Genomic DNA, 12,159 nt, shown 5'->3' with positions numbered 1-12,159 from the left:
ATAAATCATACTTTTTTACACATAAAAAAACATTTTTGATATTTTTTTTAGACTGAAAGTGTTCTTTTGTAGCCAAAAGAATCACATGACGTGGTTTTGCACTGCAGGATATTACTGCCTCACTAGGCCAGTTACAGCCACAACTCAAGGATCAAGGGATTGGAGGCTGTTCTGTGTATGTATCCTCCCCAAGAGGAGGCTGTCTTTTTCTACCACAGGTCCGGGAGTTTGCAAAATATATTTACTACTTAAATATATAACTAATAATGTGACACATGTCATACCTGTTACATTTGTTTTCATTAAAATGCATTAGTTCATGTGTTGTGCAACGCCCCATGTATAGGTAGCCTCGTAATGAGTTCTGACCCAAGGGTGTATGTATGAAGTAAACCTCCTCATGGTTATATAACTGCAGTAATGTAAGCATAGCGATAGGGTTACACTGAACACTTACGGAAGGTAGTTTAAGGTTTTCTGTGTTTATGACAACACCAGGCAAGTAGTGATGTGTTGTCGCACTAGCGAACAGCTCCATTGCTTTTGTGGTGCCACATTTTAACAACTACATTTCTGTTATGAGTTTCATCACGCTCTAATGCCCCTTTAAAATGGTGTAAGGGTGCTTTAGTGAAGGCTCATTATTTGGGACAAAGCCTGAAAAACTTGAAATACAAGAATGTAGCTATCCAGTTACACACAATAGTGCCGGAAAATAATAAAATTGCTCTGGAAAGTTTCCATGGAAACTTTGCTTTGGATGTACCACAAAACTATGATCAAATTACAGTATGATAAGTCTGCTTCGAGTGCCTCAAATTTATTTGATACGAAAAGCATTTGACAGCTAACATTAGGGATCTGTTTGGTCATAAAGGAAAAGTTACACTAAATAAAAGGCAAGAAGTTGTGTTTGTACAACTCTGACAAACCCAAGAATGGTAAGAATGCTTCGATTTCACCTAAACCTGAGCTTTAAGACAACTCAAACAGCGAACAAAATGTGTTATTTTGGAGAACGCAATTATAATTAGTGTAGGATTAGGTGAGCTAAATTACCTGAAACTCATTTCTTTATGAGTGCTAACCACAGACTAATCTACATCACTATCTTCAGTATATTCGGTGTCTCTACTAAAATCAGAGATACAGAAATGCATCACAATAGAACCAATAGTAAGTGTGCCGAGTCACCATTGGGCAGATCTCCTTTCTCACAGGCCAACTCCCTCCTCTTGTCAAGAACATGCTCGAGAGCCGCCTGCAGCTTGTGAGGAAGAATGGAGTCTTCATCATCCAGCTGTGGAAAAGGAAAAAAAACACATACTGCTGTGAATTTACATATTGTATCCACAAAACATCTGGTAGAATCACTACACGTGTAATGGAGCTAGATGATAAAAACTGTGAGAACAGACTGATTTGCATGGTGCTATTTATGTTTCTATAGTGTTTACCTGTCGTAGGAAGCGGCTGTTGCCGAGGTCGACCACCAGAACCTGAGCAGAGGGAGAGGGATGTCATTTCCTGGAACTATTGTTCAGCAGAGGAAATGCCCAGAATCAAAGGCACCGCAAGCATTATATCCCAAAACAAAACAAAACAACAAAAAAAGTTGTCTTACCTCTTCAATGGGCAGCTCTTTGAGTCGAGGTAGAGAGCTGGAGAGGAGGCCGACTATAAAGGGAGTTGGGGTGCAGACGATATCCAACATGGATGGTGGGAGGACAGGGATGTACGTATGCTGCCAGGTGAAGGGATAAAGTAGAGCCACTACTGCATGACAACACTGAGACAACGTGCTGTGGAAAGACAAAAACAAAAACAAAAAAATAAGATATGTGATGTGATAGAAAAATAATCTTAATTAAATTACATATCACACCTGTAAACTAATAACTGACTTTATTATTATTTGAAGAATTAATATCACCACGACCCAACGCCTAATTAGCAGTCAAACCTATCACTGTCTGTAAATTCTTTCTTTACCTTTAACATTAGTATTCTTTTAATTAGTTTTCAATCTCAGTATTTAGGTAAACATGGATAAAAAGTTGTGTTCTCTTAAGGAGAGCTAAGATACAAACTTAATCTAATGGAGACACAAACAAAAGCAACACTAAAAGGCAAACTTTTGTTTCTAAGGTCAGAAATGAACGTTTTAAACTTTTAAATGTAATGGAGAAGGATAAATAAACTTCCATAATAATATCTCAATGCTATTCAGATGAGCAGAAAAATACAAAAAAAACATACAAAATGCAAACAATACCCCAAAAAGAAGGCTCTATCAAAATCTAAAATACAAAACTAGTTTCTGCCACAAGATGGTGCTAGTGTGCTCCTCCAAAGATAACTTGTTCTGCCAGTCATTTATTATTGTGGAACATAATGCGAAAAGCTAATTTGTATTTGCTCCAACAAACCCACAGTCACCCTGACAGGAATGTTTTGGTGGAGCATGATGTAACACCTATAAAAAAAAAACTACACAGCGGCAGCAGACACACTCACTCACGCTGTTAACTTAATCTCTCGCGGGTGTGCATCTGCTCTCAGTTAATTCATTTAAAAAAAAAAAAAAAAAAGATTAACGAGGCCAAATTTCCACTGAATGGTAGAAAGTGCAAGTACTCTGCTTAAGACCTCTAGTGAGAAATGCGTCCAAATTTAAACCATGTTACATGCATTTGAAAGGGAAGGTATAGTCAACACTTGAAGTATGGCTCTGAGAAGTACATACTGTGTTGTATTTATACATCCTAAACCCTCAGGCTGTTTCTTGAAGGGACTGTTTCTACTGATGATACTGCATGTTGAAAAAAGGTGCCCCAGAACAGTTAAAGAAATACCTTTTGCAGGGACTGACCACTGTGGTAATGGCTTAAGAGTTAAAGGTTTGAGTGAACTGTGTCTGTGTGATGACGTCAGTGTGCACACGTGTTCTCTCTGCAGTCATACTTTAAAGCCTAACTCCTTCTATCTGGCATCCATGACAGTTTTCCAGAGAACTGATTGTTCCCCAAGCGACTGTATAACACAACAGCATTCCTTCCTTTCACACTCGGTTGGGATCTTCTTTTCCTTAGACTGCTTGTCGACTTGAGGTCTCTCTGTCATATCCTCCAAACTGTTTACTCTTTTCACCATCATTACCCCGCCTTCATTAATTTTAATAGCAAAGATTTATTAACCACATTAATTAAAATACCGTAATGACTCCACCCGTCCAAGAACTGAAGCTTGTCGCAAGGGCTGAACATGTGATCTTTGGCTCGGAAATCAAACTAACCGCCACCATGCTGTGCAACAATGTCTTGCTGGAGCCAACCTGAGTTTGTCGGCAGTGAAGATGACTCTGCGCTCCAGCAGCAGAGAGGCAAAAACCCGGAGCAGGAGACGTAGATTCAAAGAAGAGAAGAGACATTCAAAGTCCACGTGTTCCAGGCGGGAATCTGACGGTCGACACAGCTCTATCACCTGTAGGAAAGAAGGAGGTAAAGTGAGAGGTGGGGTAAACAAAAAAGGGAAAGACGTCCAGATAGCAATGTACATGATGCACGGGTGCAAACAGAGACACTTATGTGATTATTTATTGCACTGTACAAATGGGTTTTGCCTCCAAGAATCGGATAAGAGAGTAATTGTGCAAATCTTGTTTTTTACAGTGACACCACATCACCTCACCTCTGTCCCTGAGCCAGGTAGGAAGTTTTTAACAGTGATAGTCCTTCCTGGAGCAGGGAAGGGAGCCTCCATGATGCCTCTCATAAAAGGCTGCACCAGAGCTGGGGAGATAGCCCTCCTCTTTTCCACTTCATCCAGGATCTGGAAAAGGCAGAAAAGGACAGCCTGTAATTTAAATTCTGGAAATGAGAAATATGTATACTGTAGGCCATGTGTTGGTACTTGATCTTTCTGCTCCACACAGAGAACTCCACCTAAAATGCAATTTCTGAATCAGTAGAAGGAACATTTTCTTTGATTTCAATATTTTTAACTAAGCAATATGACAGTGTGTAACATGCAATATATAAAGCCTTAATAAATACAATGAACTACTTTAACATGGCAGGTATTTTAAATACTAGCTTATCCAAAGATGATGCTGTCCACTCCTATTTAGCGGAAAAAGTATTTGAAAAAGAAGCATTATATACTTTGTCGTACTCTGTTAGAGGCAACATTTTGTATTCAACATTTTAATAAAGCAAAAATGAAAAAGTATAAGCATCAAAACACATTTAAAGTACAAAAGTTAAAGTACTTATACAGAAACCAAATTTAGAATGATGTTGCTTCTGTATTTAAGATGAGGAAATGTGATTTATAGATATATATGTCAATGCAAGTGTAAACCGTTATGACTGAATTCCTTTCTCCATGTTTTCCTTTATTTAATCAGGTAAAAGTCTCATTGTGATCACAGTCAATTCTTACTGTAAACAAACAGTTAAAATGGCAGCGGATTCATGTTCCATCATAAAGTAATGAAGGGTGAGCTAACTCCCTATCACGCCTCCTTTGATTTTGGTCAACCACATTGGATATTATTATCCCAAACTTATTCATTATCGCCATGATGCAGTGTGGACAGCCCAACATGGTAAAATGTCAGTAGAACAAACAAATAACAGCCTGAATCAATGATGTGTCCTCCCCTACAAACCTACCACACTCATCTGTGTAGTATTAAACATTGTGCAGCTGATCTGATACAGAAGAAACATATTCAGAAAACCCTTTTATGAACATGTGTGCACCCTTACATACTTAACTTTAGCAATTGCATATGTACGCAGCTCAGACGTTTATACAAGTAGATAAATCTAAGGCTCATTACAGGGAACCTATTCCACTGCGGCAACCACATCAGCTGCATTTCATATGTGTCGTTGGACTGCAGCCAGCATTACAAGGCTCTGTGGGAAAGCGGACTGGGCAGAGGGTGGGTGGGGTTCTGTGGGCGCCGAGGGTGGTACTTTTTTTTGTGGGGGTGAGTTTGTATGTAAGAGTTTTGTAACAAACGCAGTTCTGAGCATGTAATTGCAATTAAATGCAACTCATGGATCTGGATATAGTTTGTTCATTTGTGAGTAATGCTTAAGTCACTATATCTACCTTGGAGAAGAGGTCGAAGCATCCCAGGCGGCTGACGATACAGTAGACCTCGGGGAGCCTTCGTCCTTTACCACTGGGCTGTGAACAGCCAGACAGAAAAGACAGTCAGCTTCAGAGCACAAGACTGCTCACCCAAGAACAAGTAGAGGATTAGAGCAGTGGGGCAAATCAAAGCCTTTGTTTTGCAGAGACTTTGCAGGTACATTCAGGAAAAAAAATCTGAATAGTATTACACCAAATTTAAGAGTCATGTAAGAGGGGTAAGAGAACTAGAAGACACTGGAAGAACAAATCTATGAAGAGGGATTAGCTTTATTAAAATGAATTTGATGAGGCTAGTGAAGCATTTTTACAACATACCAGTAAACGCCGACAGTAGCCAAACCGCCTGCTGCCGTCTTCACCAGTCAAAACAAATGAGAATGTCTCACTGGGGAGAGAGAATAAGGTCATTAAGACAAACTGGAAACTATTTAAAAAGGTTAAAATCATACAAAAAAAAAAACTTTTCTGGACTTGATTTTTGCTAACAAAACCTAACTCTGTACTTCACAAGAAGGTCCCTCAGGACAGGCTTACTCTGGAAATACCCACACAAAACCCGGTAAGCTCTACCTGACAGGTACTCATTGACTGTGATGACCTTCTCAGCAGGGATTGTGTCGGCCAGGTGTGTGTTCTGTGCCCCCTCCCCCATCAGACATTTGCTTCCAGGTAATTATTAGCCATCACCATCAAGGCACACATCATCACTTCTCGGAACAATGTCAACGTTGAGAGGAGGCATTGGGTTAACACAGCCCATTTCAAAGAGAATACAAAGAGAGGTGATTTTGTAATAACAAGTCAGGTGTAAATGGCTAAATCCATCATTTCTCCTTGTATGAATATGTCATTTTCAGCACCTTGTAGTTAAAGAAAGAGCAGTCATCTCTACGAGCCATTAGGTCATTTTCTCCGGGGCTTTTAGCTGCTCACTACCAAGTGGTTATTAACAAGGAAAACAGCTGAGCTATTACCACTCTACGGGGAAATTCCTGCGTCCCTGTTTTGTTTCACTTTGCTCTTGTGTGCCATGGCAGCAGTCAGACTTGGACTGACCTGGGGAAGTTGTCGACAGGCGCCCAGTCTTTGGCGTCAGGGAAACAGAACTGTGGGATGACCTTCAGCTGGTCCTCGGTCTCCCGCATGAACTTAAAGCTCCTCTCAAGCTGAATGACAGAGACAAGAACACGTGTCAAGAATTATATGCTTGTATATAAAACACTGCAAGAAGGATCAAACCATCAAAGTCTTAGTTTCATAAACACAGACTTCAGATTAGATTGATATAACACTAATAAGGAACTAAGATAAACACCTACACGTTGGACACGATGCGAAAATAAATAACTGTTTTTATGTTGCTATCATCTAGTCTCTAGTCTCTCATCTAGTTTTAGATTTCTGTGGACCTCTTTGTAATCAGAAAATATGCTAAACCTGTACTGTTACTACGTATAGTAAGAAAGATAAGAACAAATGGCTTCAACAAGATAAGAAGACAATTGGAAGTCCAGATGTTTTACATCACACTGAGTTGTACGCCTACAACATTATAATACAACAAATACAATCACTGTTTTTATCCTTGGAATTTCCATTGATGAAACTTCAGTTTATTTTATTTTCTTTGTACAGTTCTAAAGAAAAAAATTGTGTTTTTAAAACTGACACTAGGACAGACATCTATTCCTAAAAAAATTAACATGCTGTTTCCTTTCCAGCAATATCCTACAGTATATTTATAAATAAATAATGTTCCATCTCTTATTCTGCTTCAGTAATTTTTCTATCCTCTTTTACCTTCAGAGGGAACTGCTGTGTGACCTCTGGCAGGTACGGAACTCCGGCCTTGGTCTTGTGGAGCGCAACAACTATAAAATACTCAAAGAGCTTCCTCTCCTGCAACTCCATCAAATCCCTCTCCAAGGTCCGGTACCGCCCTGCCTGCCTCAGCATGGACTGGACTGACACGAGTCGCTGGCTGTGAGCTGAGAAGACAAACACAGAAGACAAATTTCATGTAAATACATCCATGTCTCACACATACACATGCGAATATGGCAAATATGTAAGGTCACAATGTACAGTAAAGCAATCTGTAGTTCCACCTGCGTATAATTCAGATGTTAGAAACACAATGGAGAAAAAGAAAACTTAGACATAAGTCAGCTGATGAGCGAATTGTTCTTGGATAGGAAACTATTTTATACTTGTCCCGCTATGTAGCCAATGTGTATGTGTGTTTTTGAGTATTTCTTTTGCGTTCTTACCTTTCAATTTCTCCTCTGTGTCACTTTCCGACTCACTGTTCTCATCTGTCACTAAATGAAGAAGAAGAAAGAGCGAAAGAGACAGCAGAGTGTGACGAGACTGCAAAAAACAATCACAGGAAACTCGGGGCACGTGGGATTCGCTCTCATTGCTTTCATTCCAGCCATAGCCACTAACACACAAAAACACACAGTCCTCTGAAACAAAAATGTAGCCTTGCACATGATGCTACGGGAATGCATGTGATGAAGTTCTGAGAATGCATGAACTTGCAGTTCACCTGAGAAATCTTTCTGGTCAAACTGAGTGTCATAGAAAAGAAATCATGAGGAAAAGCGTCTGCAGTGTGTAGAGTGCTGACGGCACTGATGAAAATATAGGACTTCAGCTTACGTGTGATAAAACAAAGAACAAATAAACATTTTTTTGAGGAGCTTTAAAAATAGGAATGTATTTGTAAAATAATAATAACACTGATAAAGAAAGCAGTAAAAGAGTGGCAACTTTCGAAACTTATCATTACCTTTATCATTTTGTTAATTTTTTGGTCATGACCAAATAATCAACTTGACTAAAAACACATTAGATTCTCTCAGGGTTTACTGTTTTTATTAAAAATAATAAACTAGAAATGTGTGTAAATATTGCACAGTAGGGTCTTCATATGATTGCCTGATTTGTATGTCTTTTAAATGTGAAGGAAGACCAAACTAGTTTCTCCTCTGGGAATTAACAAGGTTTTCTGTCAAGATTTGCATTAAAAATTACACACTGTCAGACAGTCATAGAATTAATGTCTTAGTTAGACAAAGATTATCCTGCAATGTTAAGAAAGCCTTCTTAAGTAAAGAAAATTTCTGGAACCAAACTAGGATCTACACCTGGATCTGCTTTTACGCCATAATCTAAACTGCCTTGGCCAAATTTCACAACATTTTACTGAAATCAATAAACAAGTGCTTGAGGTATCCTGCTAATAACACATAAACAAACACAAACAAAAGCACAACCTCCTTGATGCAAGCATTGCAGAGGTTTTACGTGATCTTTTACAAGCTAAGGTGTGAAGGTAAAGAAATAAAAACAGCAGTCCTGTTCATGGCCAGCTGTTATACTCGAAGCCTCACCTCTCCCTGAGCTGGACTCAGTAGACTGAGAAACCCTCTTCATGCGTTTCTTCCCTCTCCGCGCCTCGAAGATGCCATTGATTTTCACCACCATCTGGAGGAGTTAAGGGAAAAAGAAATGTCTAACTTTAAGTCTTTAAGCTAATAAACAAAATCTTCCCAGCCTCTACCAAGATAATTTCAATACGGTTTCAGTGAGGCCTTCCTTTCGGCACACTTCTCACAGGAAATATCAGTCAGAAATTTTCCTCTGCCTTACTCATCCCCAGACAGCAGCATGAGTGGACCAGCTCTGAACCTCCCCTGAGCAGCGTGTTGGACCATAAATCACCAAGCATGAGTTCTGCAAGAGGCCTCTCAGACTTCCATACCTTGGGGATTTTCCTCCGTCTGCGATTGTAAGGGTCTCCGGAGAGACAGGGGGTGTCGTCAGGGCTGCTGGGTGTTGAAGGGGGGCTGATACGGGAAGGTGAGGACATGCCAGTGTCTCTGCTGGTCTTGCGTAGCTCCGGCACCCGGAAGCTTCTTCGTTCTGAATTTTGTCTGAAGAATCCAGGCTTGCAGGAGAGCTGGTGGAAACAGGCATTTTATGGAGTTGCTGTAGTATCGAACTTATTCTGCGGAATCTAATTGTTGTTATTCGGATGTACTGTGATCAGGTACCTTAGTTGGTGTGTCGGGGACAGGAGACGAGGAGGCAGGTGAAACACATTTGCTTCCCAAACAACTTCTCTCCAGCTCTATATCTTCATAGGGGTTCTCCTTGGATGGAGGATCTTCAAAAGAAAAAAAAAAAACTTTTTTTAAAACCAAGAAATCGCTGTCACTTGGGTTGCATAACAACCTCAATAAACTGCTTTTTCCTGAGAACAGATAAGTATTCTTTCCATGTCAGTCATGTTTGTTTTGCCAGATGATTCTTACTCCAGATGTGCAGAGAGCTACCAGAAGTAGCAGCTCGCTCATATTTTACTGTGATGAGATTTTTTGCACAGCTAACGCTAAATGTAGCCACCAGTCCTCCCCTGCATTTAAGAAGCAAGGTAGTTTTCTAAAAACCTGTGCCTCTTTTGTCTCTGTCTGAATCTCTCGCTGCTCTATCAATCCATCCGCCAGATGTGACCTGTAGGTGTAGGCGAATAAAAAGGGACGTTCAGTTCCTTGCTCCTACTCTCTCTGAAGAAAACAAGGGATCAGTGTGCTGTTTTTTACATTGAATGGCGGATGAGACCGTCACACTGATCTCTATGGTGTGTTTGTGTGTGCTGTCAGCTATGCACACGTGAGTTTGCATCAGTCTGAATGCATGTACTGATGACAGTTGCCGTTCTCTCAGTCTGAAAAACACTGACAGGCATGTGGATTGTGTTTAAAGTGTGTTTATGAGAGGTTTGCGGGTAGAGGTTGAAGGCAAGACTTTGAGGCCGTGACAACAATTCATCACTGTCTACACTATGTATATCTCTGCCTCCCTGAGCTGTTTTCTGAGTAGACAGCTATAGTGAGTCTGAGATGATTTACCCATGGGATGCTGGTTAGTGTTTGGTGAACAATGTCTGAGTATTTTACTGAACAATACTACTGTATGAAAGCAGGAATCTATAAATGGATCCAAAATAAGCTGTGGCATCACTCGAGTATAATTAAACTTAATTTGATTGTTGCCAGCAAGCAGCACTCATTATACACCAGCCTCTCAGATGAAAACCAAAGACACATTGAGCGCATTTGCCAGTAATGTGCCATGGCCGTAAGCCATTCACATGCCTCCTGCTGCACTGAAAATCACAGTAGCCAACCTCAGCTACAGTGCAACCTCACACAACGCCAGTATTGTACGTTATGAAATTAAAAGGGCTCTAGGTGGGGTTGGCATAACACTGCAGACAATAAGGTAGGAACGCAGTTCAGGTTTCTATGTACAATTTTTAATAAGTGGAGCAGCATGGTTCTAAATTAAAACTGAAGCAGAAAAAACAGAGCACAGTAAAGACAGTTTGTCCTCCTCATCAACTCTGTTGCTGAACTCTGTGACACACACTGATATGAGAAAGGAAACTCAAGGGTCACACAGCATATGAAGGGCATAGAAAATAGGACAAAATAAAACCTACAGAATGCGTTTTCACTTTTTGCAAATAGAAATAAATTACACAGCATACATAGCTTTACCTATAATGTCCTCGTAGACATTCTCTTCTGATAAAGTGCGTGTTAATCCCAGTCTGGATTGAGCGTACCAGTCGACCCGGCAGCTTTCTGTGGACGACTGTAGCAGATCCTCAAATTCATAGGACTTCCTAGTGGACAGAGCAGCAAAAAGACTTGAGAGATTTGCACACCCAATGCAAAGATGCAGAGGAAGAAAGGATTTAGTCTTTTTCTCCTGAGTAAATGCATGTCATGTTGATACTTTTAAAAATATTTGATATGTTAAATAGGAAAACTGATCTGATCTTGCCATTTGCTAGTTGCAACATCAAAATGACCACATCTGTGTTTCATCATTGCCAGGGATTACAGCCCAGTAGAATAAAGTGCACAAGAACATCCACGGTTGTATAAATTCCCACATGCATTCACATACAGTTAAACTAAGCTGCAACTTTATTGGTGCATCTTGGTACATTAAATGAAGCACAACAGCCCTGCAATTAATCCCACCTTTGCTGGATCAAACTGAATTAAATGGTGAAAAATGTTTTCTTTACCCTGACTTACAATTGTAAAAGTTTATATAACATTGCAACATTTTTCCTTATGCTAGAATCTGCTTATCTAGATGTTTGCCTTTTGTCTTGTTTTGCCCATTTTAACTTTAACTTTCAAACTGCATTTGAAAACTCTGCATTTCACTGAACCTGGCTTGTATACATGCTAACGATATTACCTACTGTGGATTGTTTCTGAAGCATAAAATAAAATTAAGCAAGTTGATGAACTTCTCAACAACTTTGGCACAGTTTTAGCAAAAACCAAGCATTGCAAATAATAACGAAAGTGGGCTTTATTGCAGAGATGCTGCTCAGCACTGGATGAAGCTAAGTGCATTTAATAAACTGGTAACCTGGTGTATTTGTTGACACGTAGGCATATAGACAAAAAATGCACCCTGCAAAAGACACTAAAGAGGGAGACAGCCTGACTAAACAAAGGGCTTGACACAGCACACTTGAGCAGAGTGAGGCCTCCACATATGGTATGGAATGTAACAGATCCAAGACAAGCTCCAAACAAGAATTCAGACCACTGGAGAAAGTGAACAATAGATGTGCTCCAATACTGCAGAGTTCACATTTTTTTGGTTTCCCTACAGAGCCCTGTTTATTTGATTGCAACCATCTGAATTCAAGTGCTACTGACAACTGAATCTGAAACGCTTACTGGACATTGTTCGTGGCCAATTAAGTGTTTTAGATTCTAGGTCAGATGTTGCACTGTATAATTATGCATGCTTTTAACTTTAAACCTTTAATAATTAGAACTTGACAAAATGAACTCTCTGCAATTAATTTGTGACAGCCAAGGCACACTCACTGTTTAAGGCTACACTTCTTGTAACAGTACGATGCCTCTTTGACATGACTCAGAC

At 39.9% G+C, this 12,159-nt stretch overlaps 1 protein-coding gene across 1 annotated transcript in view; it reads right to left on the bottom strand.

Annotated features, from left to right (window-relative positions):
* The window catches only part of si:dkey-82f1.1 (DENN domain-containing protein 2A), a 36,074-nt gene that overhangs the window by 2,388 nt on the left and 21,527 nt on the right, over nt 1-12,159 (bottom strand). Inside the window, exons 4-17 of the mRNA XM_008294738.1 lie at nt 10,740-10,867; nt 9,231-9,343; nt 8,939-9,136; nt 8,568-8,661; nt 7,440-7,490; nt 6,970-7,157; nt 6,226-6,335; nt 5,485-5,554; nt 5,125-5,202; nt 3,691-3,831; nt 3,335-3,483; nt 1,625-1,802; nt 1,458-1,499; nt 1,195-1,300 (exon numbers count right to left, since the gene is read on the bottom strand). Coding sequence (XP_008292960.1) covers nt 1,195-1,300; nt 1,458-1,499; nt 1,625-1,802; nt 3,335-3,483; nt 3,691-3,831; nt 5,125-5,202; nt 5,485-5,554; nt 6,226-6,335; nt 6,970-7,157; nt 7,440-7,490; nt 8,568-8,661; nt 8,939-9,136; nt 9,231-9,343; nt 10,740-10,867 — 1,646 coding nt within the window. The remainder of the gene's footprint in view (nt 1-1,194; nt 1,301-1,457; nt 1,500-1,624; nt 1,803-3,334; nt 3,484-3,690; nt 3,832-5,124; nt 5,203-5,484; nt 5,555-6,225; nt 6,336-6,969; nt 7,158-7,439; nt 7,491-8,567; nt 8,662-8,938; nt 9,137-9,230; nt 9,344-10,739; nt 10,868-12,159) is intronic.

Source organism: Stegastes partitus, unplaced genomic scaffold (genome assembly GCF_000690725.1).
Source record: "Stegastes partitus isolate 25-593 unplaced genomic scaffold, Stegastes_partitus-1.0.2 Scaffold989, whole genome shotgun sequence".
Taxonomy (NCBI): domain Eukaryota; kingdom Metazoa; phylum Chordata; class Actinopteri; family Pomacentridae; genus Stegastes; species Stegastes partitus.
The sequence above is the reverse complement of the archived record's forward strand: the minus strand, read 5'-3'. Positions and strand labels throughout refer to the sequence as shown.